The sequence below is a fragment of the Brachycentrus maculatus genome, unplaced genomic scaffold (assembly GCF_059751285.1).
Source record: "Brachycentrus maculatus isolate JH-2025_06_01 unplaced genomic scaffold, ASM5975128v1 h1tg000328l, whole genome shotgun sequence".
Taxonomy (NCBI): Eukaryota; Metazoa; Arthropoda; class Insecta; order Trichoptera; family Brachycentridae; genus Brachycentrus; species Brachycentrus maculatus.
The window spans coordinates 430,234-449,216 of record NW_028281077.1 but is presented as its reverse complement, the minus strand read 5'-3'; the positions used below and the strand labels follow the sequence as shown (position 1 = coordinate 449,216).

The 18,983-nt window shown below is 31.1% G+C and overlaps 2 protein-coding genes across 2 annotated transcripts; both read right to left on the bottom strand.

Moving 5' to 3' along the window:
- Positions 1-1,293: 1,293 nt before the first annotated feature.
- On the bottom strand, positions 1,294-6,270 carry LOC148304136 (microsomal glutathione S-transferase 1-like). The gene is made up of 3 exons (XM_088268802.1): positions 5,945-6,270; positions 2,444-2,535; positions 1,294-1,701 (listed from the first exon to the last, which is right to left on the bottom strand). The coding sequence occupies exons 1-3, from the start codon at positions 6,077-6,079 to the stop codon at positions 1,449-1,451; spliced, it is 480 nt and encodes a 159-aa protein (XP_088124928.1). The 5' UTR covers positions 6,080-6,270; the 3' UTR covers positions 1,294-1,448.
- Positions 6,271-11,649: 5,379 nt separating this feature from the next.
- Positions 11,650-18,788, bottom strand: nac (GDP-fucose transporter nac). Its single transcript, XM_088268800.1, has 5 exons — positions 18,577-18,788; positions 16,562-16,763; positions 15,898-16,123; positions 13,480-13,772; positions 11,650-12,527 (listed from the first exon to the last, which is right to left on the bottom strand). The coding sequence occupies exons 1-5, from the start codon at positions 18,639-18,641 to the stop codon at positions 12,303-12,305; spliced, it is 1,011 nt and encodes a 336-aa protein (XP_088124926.1). The 5' UTR covers positions 18,642-18,788; the 3' UTR covers positions 11,650-12,302.
- Positions 18,789-18,983: the final 195 nt, after the last annotated feature.

Below are 18,983 nucleotides of genomic sequence, written 5' to 3'. Positions count from 1 at the left end.
TTCTTCAAAATGAAAAAAACAACACTTTCTGTCCTGTAGCGGTTAAATATTAAGTTAAAAATATGCCGCTTTTGCTGAGATATAGTAAATTTTCTGGGCATTCCGAAAATGTGCACAGCTGAAAATTGACGATTTTTGATTTATGACGTTCTTGAAAGGAGTGAGCGATATATGATTTTGAAAAGAATAGAGTTATTGAAAGGTAAGGAGTTAAAAAAAATGTTAAAATATATTTTCAACATACATTCTAAAAAAAAAATTGAGTGTGGAGACACATACAGCCCTGAGTTGAACGGTTGAGATCTAAGCTAATACACTAATTTGATCCTTTGACTATTAATTTGACTAATCTAATCCTGTGCACAAGCACAATTCTTCACAAGGCATACTGAGAATAAATAATTTAAGATAAATATAATATTTTATGAGTTGACAAAGTATCAAAATGGCAGAAGTAATGAAATTTGATTTGGCACTTTTACAAGATATTTTACTAGCCACCTGTGAACATTTAATATCTTGGGACTTTGTTCGAGGCTATATCAATACAGAATAACATAGAAACCAAATAAGGAAAATGGCTTCAGATATAATTAGGTGTTTAAATAAAATTTTATTTTATTTTATAAACCTTCACTCGTTTGTGAGTGATTTTGGCTCTTACAAATAAAATGCAATGTAATAAAAAAGGATACAGAGAGAGATGAAAAATAAAATATGAAGTATTATCTAATCTATCTAATTACAAATTTGTTTTCAATTTACATCATTAAAAACTGGTTATCCAATCTAAGCAATTTAGTTGTTTCTATAATATGTGTAATGATGATCAGGTAAGCTACCTGCATTCATTGATTCGGCAATTACTTTGTGTTAGTATTTATAATTTCAACTTTTGATTAGCAAAAATATCACAATTTATTCAAATCTATTGTGACATGTGTTTCGGTGTATTTAATATCAATGTTGTTTAGTAACGAAGTTAAATGCATCGAAAAACGTTTCTAATAGATTTGCAAAAGTAAAAGTTAAATTTGTAAAGGGTGTCTAAAGTGAATATTTGTTTCCATCTACAAAAACTGGTTTGTTTACCAAAATTGATGTGTATTCATTTTGTCTAGGTTTGTTTTTTGCTCTTTCTTCCTTATCTGCACCTAATTTTGCATGTAAACTAATGCAGTGATATCTCGCTTGTAAGGCATTTTTATGCTGAAAATTTCTAATAATTGCATTTTAATACATATATTAAATAAAAAATAAATTCATATAAGAAGTCAAATAAAAAATTTTGGATTAAGACATACAATTTGAATATTTAGCTTTTTATAATACATACTTTAAAGAGAATTTAATGGGTACAATAATTAATAAAATGACCTGTTACTAAGGCAATCGCTAAGTATAAATAAATTTATCTTTGCACACATATAATGTTATATTATGACCAGTTAGAAGTTAAATAGAGCACGCAGACCGACATGGGCTGCCAAGTAGAGGGTGATGAAGAAGCCCCCGAAAAAGAAGGTGGCACGAGCCGGCTGGGGCATGGGGTGCACGGCGTACACCAACGTGTGCCCTATGCGGCAGATGGTATAGCCACTCAGCAGCATGGTTGCCAAGCCGACAGAGGGGCCAGTTAGCGCGTAGAGCCAAGCAATGAACAGGAAGGCAGGGATGTTCTCCAGGTCATTCTGGTGGGCCCTGCAACCAGACACCTTTAAAATACTTCACTTTAACAAACTTACCAGTCTTATTGTCCTATGGTTCCTATGGTGACCATCCAGTCAAAAATGTATTTTTCATTCAAACTTATTTTTCATATATTTATGTAGATTTTTGCATGGTAGTTTTTCATAAAAAAAGGTTATTTTTAGCTACTTACCGATAAGTTTGACAAAGTATAATGAAAAGTCAGATTGGCGGTTGTAATGGAAGAGAACCATACAATTAAATTAAAAACATCTGGAGTTCCAGGAGCTCAGTATCTATAGTGAAAATACCCTAACCACCACTTGTAGTTTACACTGAATGAGATTCTACCTAGTCGTGCAATGTAGTGTTATATACACAAGTATCCCCGGTTTACTCACAGGAAAGTCAAAATTAAGTTAATGTTTCATTTTAATATTGTCCTGGTCTCTAAAACTGTATTTGGAGTGTATGACTGTTCATATTGTCATTATGAGATCAATGTTCTATTTCAACACCATATATAAGTTAGATACCATGCTTTTTGCACCATTAGGTGTACATAAAGGTGAGCAAAAAATAAGTAATTTAAGTATCTTTTTTCATCCTATTTGAGTTGATTACTGAAATGATGACCATTTTATTCAGCGATTTATATCAGATGATATTTAATCTGTCTAGATGAGTTAAACTTGTATTAAAAAAAGCTTTAGACGAAATAAATACTCATACAGAATAATATTTTTTAAACTACCTTCTTATTCGTTCTACGTCATTGTCATCGAACTTCACTTTGGGATTTTTTTTCGCATTCACAAAATACAAATCCTCAGGATTTGCAAAAATCTGAAAGAAAAATAAAATATGACTTTTACCCTTGGTGTTATGTGTATAATGATACAGTTATAAATACATATTATAATGCAATAATAATGAGTAAAAAAATGTAAAATTTGAAACATATTGTTTTCCTTGTTTTGAAATTAATAGCTCAGTTTGTTTTTTTTTCATATGTTGGTTATTCAGAGTGTTCATAAATACACAATAGTTTGTAATATAAATCATTATGAAATAAATATTGTCTTTTCTGAAGTCTGCAAAACGAGCGCACAAAGAATGGATTACGGATGATATCTTAGCCTTAATGGAGGAAAGAAGAAATTGGCTCCCTAAAAATCGAAAGAAATACAGGGAAATACACAAAGTAATCCAGGAAAAAATTCGTGAAGCAAAACAAACTGGAAGAGGAGCGATGCAATGAAATGGAGGAGCTTGATGGCAGACACGACACCTTCAATCTCCATAAAAAGATCAAGGAGGCAATCAAAATGGGTAGGGGAAGACCTGTTACACAGCTTATGTATGATAATGGTACTCTAGCGGTCACACTAGATGAAAAGAAGATGTTATGGGAAACGTATGTCGAAGAGATGTACATGGATACACGTAACGAGAGACATGGCGTTGTTGTGGCACTGGACGGCCCCGAGATCTTACAAGATGAAGTTGTGTATGCAATCAAACAGATAAAAAACGGGAAATCACCAGGTCCAGACAACATCCATATGGAGAGATTCTAAAGTGGATTGAGAATATACCAACAGTGTGACCAACAGATATCAGCCGAGCAATTTGGATTTAGAAATGGCTTTGGCACACGGGATGCTCTATTTAGACTACAAGTTTTAGTGCAACGTTGCCTCGATATGAACAAAGAAGTTTATGTTTGCTTCATAGATTACGAAAAAGCCTTTGACAGAGTGAGACATGACAAGCTTATTCGAATACTGAAAGACGTTGGTATAGACGATAGGAACACCTGAATTATCGCAAACCTCTATTGGAAGCAAACTGCATCAGTGCTTGTGGAGAATACAGAAACCAAACAAATCCCCATCAGGAGAGGGGTTAGACAAGGATGCGTACTGTCACCTACGTTGTTCAACTTATACTCTGAAAGGATAATGGCACAAGCACTTCATGAGGCAATAAAAGGCATCGTTGTCAACGGGCAGCTGATAAATAACCTGCGGTATGCCGATGACACGGTCCTACTGGCTGACACACAGGAGGATCTGCAAGCATTGTTGACCAGAATTAATGTCGCTAGCAAAGAAGCTGGCATCAACATCAACATTAAGAAAACTAAGACCATGGTCATCAGCAGGAAAACAAACGCCTCAGTACATGTAAAGCTAGATGGCAAAAACATTGAAAGGTGTACTAGCTACAAATACCTGGGATGTATAGTCAACGAAAAGTGGGACATGAGTCAAGAAGTCAGAAGCAGATTAGAGCAGGCCCGAAATGTCTTTGCCAAAATGAATAAAGTGTTTTTGTCCCGAAACTTAAACCTTGAACTTCGGAAACGTATGTTGAAGTGCTATGTCTTTCCAATTGCTCTCTATGGAATGGAGGGATGGATACTCACACAGGCACTAGAAAACCGAATAGAGGCGTTTGAAATGGGTCTCTATCGCAAGATCCTGCGAGTTTCATGGCGTGATCGGGTCACCAACCTAAAGGTTTTCCGATGGATGAACACCAATAAGGAACCCCTACCAACCATCTAGCAGAGAAAGCTGATGTACTTCGGACACGTCATGAGAGATGAAAAATATCGTCTTCTCCACTTAATCATACAAGGAAAGATTGAGGGGCAAAGAACTCAAGGATGCCGAAGGACATCATGGCTAAAAAACCTACGACAATGGTTTGGCAGAAGCACCAAATCTCTGTTCCGAGCTGCAGCATCTAAAGTGAAGATAGCCATGATGATCGCCGATCTTCATTAGAAGTGGCACAAAATGAAGAAGAAGTTGTTTTTTTTAATTAACATAATAGATTCTGTTACCTTATTTTATTTTTAAAAAATATTGTTGTAAATTATATAAATGGCTACATATAACTAACATATATATACAATGTATTTACATAAAATCTACATAAATATAAAATTATATGCCTATGCATATAAAGTGCAAAATATTGAGTGTATGAATATTTATAAATTCTGAGTGATATTTTATATTATTCAACATTATTTATATTTTTAAGAATGATAAAGCAGGTTAAAATTATTATTTTAACCTGCATTGAATAATTTAATAGTGCATACAAAAGTACTCTAAGAAAATATTTAAATTAAACTTCCGATGGTTTAGAAACGGAGTAATGGAAGTCCAAATATATTGAGGATAAGGAATAACAGTTTTCATGGAAATCCAAGATATTTTTTTGTGTTTAGAGAGATTAAATTATTAATGTGATTTTTTTTCGTTAGTATACATATTTAATTATTTACATGCTTCGTCCGAGTCAAGGATGCCCAAGCAGTCGATCGCAAAGTATAATTTGGTCAATTTGGAAACAAGCGTAATTATTGGATATGTGATGTACCATTGACACAGGACAGCCTTGTTCTACCGTTGCCAGTGAAAGAAAATATTGTGTGATAAAATGAAATATGATTTAATATCAAATACAATGTATTGGAATCAATAAAAGACTTCATAGTTTTTTTGTTCATTTTTTGGTAAAAACATCAAATAGGAATGAGAAATGAGGTGGAAAAAAACCTAAAATAAATATTATTACAAGAATCGTGTTATCATGAATCAATCAATCTCGATAAAACTTATATTTAAAAAGTAAAAAAATATTGGGCATCATTGGCCCTAAGCCAGGGGTCACAGCAACCTCTTGGACCAAAAGAACCAAATGTTAGTAGCAAAACGGTTTGGAAATTTTTAAGTAGCCAATTTTTAATTTACAATAATTTAATATAATTGATTGAATGTTTATAAAGAAACCTACAAGTATTTTTTAGGTAACCGATTTTTAATGATAGATCCTTATTTGCGCAGATTTATCAAAGATGTATAAATCAACACAAAAAATATTTTGATAAAGCCTGTTTATATTAAAATAAACAGTTTTTTTTTTAATATCTGTTACTCAAAAAATATTTAAAGGTACCTTTTAACATTCAATGATTTTTGTATTTTATTATGCATTTTTAATTTATTAAGAAAACAAGATAGTTAAACTAAACTCCATATTTAAGAGTCTTATTTCTTTTACGCACAGAATAATTTTAAAAATTGTATAAAAATTTCTGTAAAAAAAATTATCATTTTGAATTTGACAAAGAGCAACACAAATTGCTTAAAGAGCCGCATGTGGCTCGCGATTCATACGTTGCCAACCCCTGGCTTAGGTGATTACACAAGTATAAACAAAATATGGCACTTACTCCTTTTGAAAGTCTATACAAACTCGTTAACGGAGACATAAGTAGCATTTTAACGATAAGAATTGTAGCGTTTATGGTGTAAATCCGAAAAATTGCATTGTCGAAAGACATTTGCGCGCCCATATTAGAAGACATCTAATTAATTGAAAATTAAATTACAAACGGCCAAAAACCACACTATGACGACTCGTTTATCTCATGCGGCGCGTTCGTTTATTACAAAATATTCGAGATATGTAATGCAAAAAGTAATGACAGAGTTCAAATTCCAACGATTTTTGAGCTGTCGGAAAACGTAGTATTTGCTTAAAAGTTCGAAGGCTACTAAAGAAAATAATGTTACGAGTTTCAAATCAAACAGGTTCACCGTTACATCGACACGCACTACGAATGATGTAAGATCACAGATTCACAGGAAAATGAGCAGTTACGAGTACGATACCACAAGAAGCTATTTTTTAAATATATATTTATCTGTAATGGTAGATAACCGCTTTTGTGAGATAAAAATGTTTGGTAAATGTAGGCAATGATTTATGTATTAAATGTACGCAAGTTTTAATCGTTGTCGACGCGTAATTATTACATTTAAATCCTTAGGGCGATTGTCCAGTACCCGGAATTTGACCGTCCGGCAGTCCGGTTTTGAAAAATGAAAGCGACTACGACAGTTTAGCGTGATCGAATTTACGCGCAACATGTGCAACGCACAGATCCGAAAAATTATGGACAAAAGCACATGCCAATCGAAGCCAATCGTCGTTTTAAAACGCTAACTGACGCGCCGGACGGTAACATTCCGTGTAGTGGACAAACGCCCTTAGGGGACTAATATACCTACAATCAGCGTACAAATTCGTAAGCTATTACGAACTATTAAGTACAGGAGTGCCCCAGATATCCTCCATTTCTCTTCTATTATGTTACCTACTATTCCTCCTCCACTTTCTTTCTCTTATAGGATATGCTGCATAGTAGCAATGTCGTTAAATTTTCGAACAACTACCTAATTATTTATGCACATTTTTTATAAACATAAGAGAAGTATTAAAGGAAAACTTCAAATCGGTCTGCTGCAAACGTAGATCCGACATTATTTGAAAGGTGTGCCAAGCCGAAGTACATACATGGGACAGTCCTGCACATTGGCATAGTCTGTCGAAAAACGAGTATTTATTAAATAAATCGAATCTACAACCTACAACCAATAGTAATATTTATCATTGCGTATTGCTAGAAAGCGGTTTCATTGTAGCGTGACTATTTTACGCGAGTCGACTGTTTTGTGATAGTTAAATTAAGTGTTTTAATTTTTATTATGAATGATAGATTAATATATGTATTTGGGAAAAATATTGAAGTTGCCTTATTAATTCTCATGAACTACACTACCGGCTTTTTGACAGACTGTACTCTCGTACGGCTCCGGTCAACTAGAGCAGGGCTATCCAAAGCAAGGCCCGCGGCTTAAAAATATTTGTGCGGGCAGCAACGTGTTTTTTAATCTGCCGCAAATACGCAATTTTTCATTTACAAAATTTATTTCGTAAAATAATATTTTATTTTTATAGGATCCCGAATAAATAAATGAAATATTTATATTATAATAAATTAATTATATTATATCAATGACATCCTGAAATTCTTATTTTTTCTTTAAAAAGTTTAATTAGGTATTTGTTTGTGTCCTTCCTATCATAGTTATTTGGATTGGGCTGGAACGGTATTTAGTTTGGACGTCCCTGATCTAGAGGATCATTACATTTTTACCTGTTACATACATAATCAAAATGGCTTAATTGATATGTGATACTCTACAGAGCATATCCACATACAGAAAATGGGTATTGTTATTAAAAAAAATTAAGTGTAAGCACCAAAAGGTGACAAGGTAAATGTATTTATTTTTCTTTCGACTAAACTGCATCCGATGGTGGATTAAAATATCTTAACCTGTAAAGACAAATTGCGTTTAATTCACTTTAACGAATGAGTATGTATTACAATACATACTCATTCGTTAAAGTGAATTAAACACAATTTGTCTTTACAGGTTAAGATATTTTAAGATAAAAAGATAAGTGTATGACAATCTAATTGGTGTCTGATTCGATTCTAAGTGTAATATTGAAAATACAGTAGAGGTGCAGGCAAAAAAAACATGACTTGCATCACCCTTGTGTGTATACGTATATTTTTTAAACTTTGTATTTTTTTCTATTTAAGTAATTTCGTGTGAATATCGGGGTAGGATGGTCAAACAATTTTAATTCTAACTGAGTAATTTTGGATGAAGATCGGGGTAAGATGGCCACTGTGGCCTATTTATGGGAACTACTCTGAATCTTACAATTTTTATTTGAAAAATATTTAATACTTCCAATACTAAATTGTATTACAGGCAGTGGCATGCAAAGAGTTTTTATTAATCAGGGTAGAAAGGAGGGTCGGGTAAGGATAAGGCATAAGGCGATGGTCATGTTTCTATATGGAACGCGAGTAATCTACGGTAGGCACTGCTTTTCTACCTATATATTGTAGAATGCACGCCTCTGATTATAGTTTATACCACCTATAACAGAATTTAGTACTTCCAAGTATCAAATTTTTATAACCTGTAATACAACCGCATAGGGCGATGGGGGCGACAAGAAATTTATTTTTTATTGTTATTTTTATGATGCTCTAATAACCAATCTTTATATGTAAATCTATTTCTAGTGTTATTTTTTGTATAAAAGTAAGAGGGACAATGGATTAATAAAACAAATGATCTTTTAAAAATAATTTGTATATTACAATTGTAGCAGAATCCTACAACATATGTATTTCATTAACAATATGGCAAATCGTTCATCGAAATAAGAAGACATAAATGTAAAAGTAAAATATGCCTTTACAAAAACACATAAAACAACATACCTCATCCCAAATTTATAAATGATTAGATCGGTATTAAAAAAATATATATTGATACAACGTGTTTACATAAATGCACTGTAATTCCTATTTCCAAACACAAGCTACGTAAAAATAATTAATAAAAAAAAAATCCATTTGAGAATAAAACGATGATTGAATTACTAAAAATACAAAAACAAAAATCTGGGTCCTAAGATGTCCAGTCAGGTGCTTTAACCTCGAAGTTATGCTGACACAGGATATGAGAAATTCTTCACCTTAATTATATTTTTTGACACATTTCGGACAGGTATTTTTTTTGCCTGCAGACCATTGGCGAAGGGATAATTATGTACATATACTTAAAAGACCTTAATTAAGATATTGGTATATAATATTCATATAAAAACATTGGATAATTCCTCTTTTCTGCCTTTGAAATAGCATCAATCAACCAAACGGGTAGAAATACCCTTCTCATCCTACGTGTGTTAACATAAAAAATAGAATTGAATTATTTCTCAGTTCTTGTAGGCGTCTGTATAGATTAGAGCACCTGTGGTGGCAAATAATTATTATTTCAGCAGTGCATTGAACAATCATTATATTAATTAAAAAAGAAAAACGAGAAGTAATAACACTTATTTTATTTTAATTACACACACGAAAAATATAAATGCATGTTCCTATAAAAAAAAATTGTTTTGTGTGTGGGGACCTTTATTTATTAAATAAATAACCATAGTAAGTAATATAAGTAGGCATTTCATAAACAAGACAATCAATACTTATTTAGGTCAAAATTAAAGGAATGTTTATGAGTTAATATATGTGAATATCATTCTGCCATTAATACATAAAATAAGATTCTGTTGATAAAATTGAATCACTATAATAAGAATATTTTATATTTTAGTGTTACCCTGGATGAGCACCTAAAGCGGCACTTTATCAACCTGCCTAGTTAGCATAACACTCCATATCAATTGCAGCACATTATGCATCATTTAATGCAGACCAGGGTAACAAGGAACATATTTATGTTAACTTCCGCCATATTGACAAAATTTACAAGTATTTTAAATTGAATTCAGTTTCAGGTTTTGTTAATGTATATATTTTTTTACTTTTATTTATTTATTACTCGTACTGACTAGTGAAACTTTTACCACTGGGGAGAATCTTTGGACTCCTATTTTACACAATTCGTATCCTGAAATTTAATAAGGAAAAACCAATGACAGATATCAAATCTACAGACAGGTTTTTTACATTCATTTATTTATTCGACTTTCGTACATATTGTGCATTCCTTTTTATTATAATTAGTTGTTAAGACTTTGACAATCAAGAATATGAATTCCACCATTGTGCATCTTACAATTTTTTGACATATCTAGATTATTCCATCTACCGATAGCGTTATATGTATATCTTATGTACAGAATGCTAAGTTACACGATTCTTTTCATGAACAGAATCTCTTATACAATCATGAAAAAAAAACAGATATATATAATCTTTCATGGTCAGAATGGAATGGATCTATATCCATTCGATGACCAAACTTTGTTGCCAAATTGACAGACACTATTGTCTGTCAGTTTGGCAACCCTGTCTCTATACCACTTCGTCTGTTCTTTTTGTTTTCTCTCCACGCAGTAGTGGAGTTGATCATGATAGAACAGTAACAGATATTGTATCTGGAAGTGTGTGATTCTGGATCATTCTGATAGTGCACGAAAGGCTTTGACCAGGCATACTAGTAGTTTATAATAAATATAGTTTGCGCACTGCCGTGTCTATAAACAATAGACACAGCAGCGAGTCAATTTAGTTTTGTGATTCCCTTTCAATCCTATTCCTTGGAATCATCATGGAACGCATCATCTTTCCAACTTTGGTCTTACATTACAGACAGACACTATTGTCTGTCAGTTTGGCAACCCTGTCTCTATACCACTTCGTCTGTTCTTTTTGCTTTCTCTCCACGCAGTAGTGGAGTTGATCATGATAGAACAGTAACAGATATTGTATCTGGAAGTGTGTGATTCTGGATCATTCTGAAAGTGCACGAAAGCCTTTGACCAGGCATACTAGTAGTTTATAATAAATATAGTTTGCGCACTGCCGTGTCTATAAACAATAGACATAGCAGCGAGTCAATTTAGTTTTGTGATTCCCTTTCAATCCTATTCCAAGGGAACGCATCATCTTTCCAGCTTTGGTCTTACATTAAGTAAATACCAATTTTGGGAGATGAATTCCATAGAAAATTTATAAATAATTTGAAATATATCTACACATTTCTTAAATATTGCTAATTTCATAAAATAAGCATTAGAATAACTTGTGCATTTATGTAAAAATTTGTGCATGTTAACTTTTGTACTTGTTTTATTTTAGTGTATTTCAACTCTCATACATATTTCAAGACCTGTTTTGATACATAGACTCAAAAATCTGTCTTTGGTTTATTTTTTATTGAATTCCGAATCAAATGTAGAGATCTTTTGAAACAAACAACATCTCATTCATAAAATAGTATTTTTTTCCACACACCATTTTTTTAAATGTACATATAATTTTTGTACCTTTAAATATATATATACAAGAACTAATTTAATTCTCTCCATTTATAAGCATATGTCAAATAATAGCATACCCATAAAATATATCGACTTTAATATAACAACATGTCCTACATAAGGTACTCTAACCGCAAATCTGTTTTATTCTTACGAGAATCATAAGTATTTTTTTTTCAGTCAGGAAATTAAATATCAATCATTAAAATATATCAATTTAATACAAGTATTTTTTAATGCCACTTTGAAACTTTTAAAGCTACGCAACAACAACAAAAACATTATTTGCAGTGAGAATACCTAATGTAGACTGTGGAAGAATTGTAATACACACATATATACATGAAAATATTATCTTGACTGAATATAAGTCTACTAGCAAAATCTGATTAGTTAAACTATACATATTCAATATGTATGTGGAAGTTAAAAATAAAACCAATATAAGGACTATAATCTTTGGATACGTATGAAATTTTTTTATATATAGTGACACACAGAGATAAAAACACAACAGAAACATTAAATCGAATCAAATCCAAACATTCAATTATTTAAATAACTAGATAACCCTTACCAAAGAGAGGATGATCATACCTATGATTACCAGTCGCAATAATGAAAAATAATAAGTCAGTACCTTTAAAATAATTACACCAGCATAAAAATAACTAAAGAAAAAAATATGTATAAATTTTACAGAAAAAAAAACAGATATATATTTTCATTTGAGCTTTAAGCATCAAATATAAATATCACATTTAATTATCGTAATATGCCGAAGAAAAAAATGCATGTTTCAAGTCGAAGTTTCTAAAGTATATACAAGTAGTGTCTGATATTTGCATCACCACAGTTTTATATATTATTCAAACTAGACTTTCTTTCTCTTCTTTGCTGGCTGTCACAACGCGGGATGACTCCTCCATTTCCAGTTGCTTGAAGCGAGCGTACAAAGCGCTACCGGCCAAAACAAATACGTTAGACATCCACCAAAGGAAGGGTTTGGTCTCGTTGTACCAGTGCGTAGCAATCACCGTCTGGGAGCACGCCTTAGCAGTGCCGGAGATATTATGTGTCAAGGGAGAAGTGACCTAAAAATAATTATTTTAATGTAAATTATAAAGTTACAAAATGTATAAAAATTGTAAAAAATAAAAAAAGTCCTGCATGAAATAGTAAAAATTAAAATCATGAATCATTCTCAAACTATTCAACTGTTACATGTATATGGGGACATGGATCATGCATGCATTTGAGAATGCCATAACAAGATTAAACAATTGTCCCAGAATTTTTATTTTTATGTTTTTAAAAATAAAAATTACTGACTCAAATCAATGTTTGATTTAAATATTTAAAATATGCATTTACATCAAACAAAAGTGCTTATAATATAAATGAAAATGTTGAAAAAATATTTGAACTACGGGTAGTGAATCAGATATACAATTAGTAACCTTTTTATTACATGCACTTGCAGTGTTTTTATTTTAAGTTGAGCTAATTATCTAGTTTGTTGGAAAAAAACCTGTTGGTTATCAATTTAAACATGTTTATATTTGCACAGTTCTGAGCTGTTGGAATTACTATGTAGATAATGTCATATAAAAACCTTTGTAAGTTTTTATTCATAAACTAGAAAGCAAAAAAAAAAAACATAACTATTGCTTTGGGTACCAGTACTTAACTAAAATAAAATAACTAAGTATAAGTAACTAACTCTGTAAAATAAGTATATTATCATTGTAATTATCATTTAATTATATTTTATTATATATTAATAATACTTTCGGACAAATAACTGTTTTTCTATAAAGACTTTGTTAATGGCACTCCAGAAACATTGGTTTATATTGCATGATCCCATTTTGATACTTATTCTCATATTTGACATAAAAAACTATTAAAATACTATCAAAATACATATATTAATATTTCACTGTACTGTTTGGTCAATTCCACAACTGTGACTCTGAATAATTCTTTGACTAATTTAAAAATGCCTTGGCACTTCATGAGGCGGGTAAGATGGACTGAACTTACCTTTATTTGCAAAGATGTTACGTATCCTATAGCAAACCCACAAACACCACTACCAATCATCTGCAGCCAAAAGACATAGTCGAAGAGATGCTTGAAGTTCATTATCTCGTGAAACTCCCCGCTGAAGGCCATCAGAGGCAGGAACAGAATCAGGGAGTAGGCGTTGTTATAGTACGACAGCAGCCAGATCTCCTGGTTTACGTGTGGGAGAACTTGTTTGGTGTAGATGGAGTACAGAGACAGCGTTAGGGAACCGATCACTCCAAACATGGTCCCAAATAATGACAAAGTCCCTGTGGAGATAATAAAAACTAATTTGTATTATTGTTTCAACAAAGAGATATAAGTAATGAAAGGTACTATTTTAAATAGGCGATATCAAATCATGCATTGAAAAAATGTCCATATAAATCAATTTTTTTAAAATCAACAATGATTAAGCATTCACGGTGTAATTTTTTCTTATAAATCAGTGAATATTTAACATGCAAATCGTCACATTCCATAGATAAAAGTACAGCAAATTAATTTATATTTATTATTCAAATTTAAAAGATTAATTTTTTAAACGAATTCCAATCTAATTTTGGCTATCATGCATGGACCCAGGCTCTGATTTCCAGCAGGATTTACCATTGATCTGTGGTAAGCCTGTGTGTAATATACAACTAAACAATACCACATTATCTAATTAAGAAGAGGACTAGAGCAAGCATATAACATTTTACATGGAAGAAAAAATGTGAAAAAAATCAATTAATAATTAATACTGTAATGTCATGTATTGTTCTTGCTCACTGAAACATAAAACAAAATTGAAAGTAAGTATTTCATAGACATTTATAATAAATATGCATAAAAATACACACAACTGATAACAGAACTACAGCAAAACAATTAAATACACCGACTATATTCATTCAAGATAAGTTAACCATATCATGCAGTTTAAAAATTATAATTATAGTAATAAACATATTTCAATAACAAGGAATTTCAGCGTAATCTAAAAACAAATAGAGTTTTTTTTATACTCTTAAAATTTGAGCATCAAACAGCCAGTCAGAATTGCTTCGTGAAATACATAATATATATTTTTAAAATAAAGGAGTGTGAAAATAGTAAAAATGGTTCACAATTATATAAGATTCAAAGTAGTATTATTTTATATTAAAAAAATATTTGCATAAATTATTTTTAATGCAATATTTTTTACACTGAAATTCCTTAAGATTAAAAATAAATTGTAGAATTTTTCTTGTGATATGGGTTACTTCTTGTTGGGATGTTAGGCCACATTATCTGCGCTCGCCCTCTCGCTGGCGTGATGTCATAGGTTCCATTGCCGCGTCCATCTTGAGAGCTTATTCTTAATATCATCAGAATAAACCCCGAAGATGGATGCTACAATAAAATCCAATCGATTTACTGAACACTTTCGTTAAATACATCCACCACACATTGTATAGAAGAGGGCCGCATGTTTTTATTTGTGTTTTGTACACATGACCCTATTTCAAAACGCTTTAACTTTTTGATTTATACAAATTAAATTTAGTTTTTCAGTTGTTATATTACTTAGCAAATTGGGAGTATAACTATCTTTATGAAATGCCACATTTAAGTCAACTCATCCAAAATTAATACAAGTAGCCCTCTTCTTGCATAGTGTGCGAAATTTAAGAACACACTACATACATATCAGTCTAAGATATTGATAAAAAATTATGAAATTAATTAAATATGTGTAACAGTCGTAACGTTATTCAAAATGTATTTGCCGAGTTTGTAATGTTAGTCAGGTTTTTTTAAAACATTTATAAAAAAGGAATAGATTAGTTTCTTTAAATATTAAGGTTTTTTTCACTCAGTAAATAATGCTTTTTCAATTTATTTTTTTACTACCCTAGGTTAATTTTGCAAAAAAATATTGGCTAGAACTGCCCATGAGAGGTCCAAATTTAAACGAAATATTAAATAAATTGTTAAAATTAAAAAAATAATAAAAAAACCATTCCAAATAAAACTAAAATGAAGAGATTTCATTACTCATTAATGACACTGGAAACAAAACACACAAATCACAATCATAATTTTTCCTACTGCATTTATTGTAGTAGTGATCTGGGGACTAAACAATTTTTGAAGTATATTTTTGATATCAATATTAATATTTCCATATCATTAACTCAAAATATAACATTTTTTACTTTATGACTATGGTCTTAATTAAGGGTTTATTTGGAATTTGCATTTTAGTCCGTAAATGTTTAAAATGAATTTATAAAATGATTACAAATATAAATACACCAGATAAAATACATTTTTCTAATATCAAGTTGAAAACACAGTGTTTGAAATCGTGTAAAACATGGATATAATTTGAAAATGCAAAAATTAAAACAATAGACGTCTCACCTATTAAACTTTCTTGATCGATGCCGAGCCAAAATCCTGAGACGATGAAAGCGCAGCTGGCGATACATTTCAGCGAGGTCTTCTGACCAAGAAGAAAATATCCAAAAACTACGTTGAAAACTGTTGTCAGTGATCGGCTGACAGTGTAAAAGGCCACTCCTACATACTGAAGACAGATGTTACTCGACGCAATCATCCCAGTAAACATAATTGATAGCGGAAGAACCTGAAATTTCATTCATTTTTTAATCATAAGAATAAACCAAATATGTATATATAAATAATACAATATATGAACACACATGTAGCTCAGATGATGTGCCCTAGAATGCAGTCAGAAATACTTACGACATATGGCATAATAACATAGAATATGAAAACTTTCTTGAAAACGTTGTGTGCATACTCTTATTAATTTTTTAAAGTACTTTTTTCTTCAACTTCTTTAAATTAATAAAACAAAGATAGAATTTAAAATTAATTCTATAAAACAAATAATAAAGTAGGTTACTTATTTACATAGCTTTACAGCGCATATCTTAATATTTTGTATTAATTGAAAAAACGACTATTTTTAAACATGATTGTAAGCTAATGCTTAAATATAATTATTTAAAAAAAAATCAAATTGTGAAGGAAAAAGTACATTTATGAAAAAAAATACCTTTTTTACAGTATCCATTTTCCACGGGGTCCCTTCGGGAAATTTGAATATCCCCGGTATCCCGTGCGTTTTGCTCATTACGTAACATATTGTGAAGGACACAACACATTGAAACCACGTAATGAACAGTGGGGCATTCAGACCAACAGACTGACCACTGAGAAGGGTTTTATTTATAAAAACTGTCAATATGGATATGACCCTGAAACAATAAGGAATATTCAAAGTCAAACATGGAACATATCACAGATATGTTATAATAAGATCGGCAAACATTTAATTTACCATAAAATTAACCTTACATTACTACTTACCACACCCAATGGTTCATAAGACACTTCATTAGATTGTTACATTATAATCTGGGTCATAAATTAACATTGATGTTTGATTTTACACTTTACAGATATAAAAAATAGTTAAAATAACACAAAGTTTTATGATGGCTCAGGAGGGATTCAAATGCATGCATTTATTCACACTAACCATTAACAGTATAAAGGCAATAAAATCACATTTCACTTTGTTAAATATTGGTAAAAAATGTACTGTTGAAGCGAAAAAGAACTTAAATTTTTGGGCTAGATTGTATATTGGATGAAAAAAATTACAGATATATTTTATTAAATAATGTTTTTTATTATGCTAAGCACAAAAAAATCAGTGAGTGGGAAGTTGTGCGTAGATAATTGAACCACGAAATTAAATGCAAGGTTTCACTTTTTTGCTATTCTAACGAGGTCCATTTTTTACCAGTCGACTAATAAAAAAAACCAAAGTATTTGACATTGCAAGAATTTGAGCTACCGATAAGTATTTAAATATTTGTTAAAAAAGAATTCATATTGCTGTAGTAAGAAATTTCATAATTTCATTGTGAAAAAAATAGTTACTGAGAATAATATACACATATATGTTTTTATGATAGCTTAAACATAAAATGGTGACACGGTAACAATATAATGTTCGCATTGCGAAATATTGTCATTTAGATAAGGAATGCAAAGTTTTCGAACTGAATAACTTTAAAATTGTATAAACTCTTATATAAATAAATAATAAGGGTACCAGATACACTCAGACCTCGCTTTGCGTTTTTTCGAAGTTGCGTCGTTACTGAATTAAGACTCATTTTCGCTATCTTTGATGTTTATATGATTTCCAATGGAAAATAGCAATTCACTTTGCATTGTTTCAATTTGCGACGCGATATTTTGGAACGTATCTACGACGCAAAGTGAGGTCTTAGTGTATTTAAAGTTCTATTTTTGTGAAAAATAGAGCACGTGAATTCAAGATGATTATCTGAATTCATTCCATTAAGGGAAAATTGTAATATTAAGAATTTAAACGAAATGCCGGCAATAAAATGAGAAAAATCATGCTATAAAAATTTGTGATGCTAAGAAATTTAGGTTCTACCTCCTTTAAACGGGACAAATATGGATGCTGTTGAAAATCTTCATAAGAAAATTTATAATTCAGGCGTAAATTTGCTTTTGCGTAGGACCTGCTCAGGTCACATTAACTATTTCGGGATTAATGCCTAGATGAGTATTGGCTCCTATAGTACTCCTGTACAAGACTATAGTTATCCTTGGTGTGTGTTTGTGTGCGCGGTTTGCATATTCACATTATAGAGAAACAATTATTTATTGGCTAACACATAATATATTTCCCGTTGTATATATCTATATTCTCCTAGTAGTTTTATTTCAAAATTCTTACTTCTCAAAGGAACAAAAACATTTTCCGCGGTTTCTCGACTATGCCACAAATTCGCAAAACTAAAAATGAAAATTGACAGAAATCCATTTGTTCCGTCTAATAGCAAAGATACCTACAAAAATTATTTATTTAAATAAATAAAAAATTAACGGTGCCTACATATAATAATTTTGTAAATAAATACAGTTGGAAACAATAAAAAGGTGCTAATCAAAGCATTGAAATAAAACAAGCAAATACGAGACTAAGTCAATGAGAAATTTACATTATTCGATTTATTTACTCACCAGTATATACACACGACCACAAAAATTTGGAAATATCTAACACCTAAGCTTTTTTCACTAGACATTTTTAAAAATTATTGAAATATAGATATAAAATAATATTATGAACACGTCGCCTCGCGCTTCTGTGATAACAAACGATAAACCTTGAAATTAAAAAGAACTACATTTTTGCCCACGCCGACAAATTTGCGAAGACACAAAGGTTCTGTAATTTTATTGTTTGCGAAAAGCGAGTGCTGTCAAATGTGTCAAAATTCAGATTCATAGATAATTCAATAGAAATATAATTCAGGTAATGATTTTTTTTATTTGTTGAAAAATATAGCTTAACTAAATAAGTTTTAAAGGCTAATTTAACGTACACAATTTAAGTTATTTTTTAGCCTTAGTTTAATTTTGTCGAC

Excerpts from the sequence above, each read along its gene's own strand:
- nac (XM_088268800.1), bottom strand. The coding sequence starts at position 18,641 with ATGTCTAGTGAAAAAAGCTTAGGTGTTAGATATTTCCAAATTTTTGTG. Across the intron at positions 16,764-18,576 it reads GTGGTCGTGTGTATATACTG|GGTCATATCCATATTGACAG; the intron begins GTGAGTAAATAA and ends TTATTGTTTCAG. Across the intron at positions 13,773-15,897 it reads CGATCAAGAAAGTTTAATAG|GGACTTTGTCATTATTTGGG; the intron begins GTGAGACGTCTA and ends TTATCTCCACAG.
- LOC148304136 (XM_088268802.1), bottom strand. The coding sequence starts at position 6,079 with ATGTCTTCTAATATGGGCGCGCAAATGTCTTTCGACAATGCAATTTTT. Across the intron at positions 2,536-5,944 it reads TGTATAGACTTTCAAAAGGA|ATTTTTGCAAATCCTGAGGA; the intron begins GTAAGTGCCATA and ends TTTTTCTTTCAG. Across the intron at positions 1,702-2,443 it reads GACGTAGAACGAATAAGAAG|GGCCCACCAGAATGACCTGG; the intron begins GTAGTTTAAAAA and ends GTCTGGTTGCAG.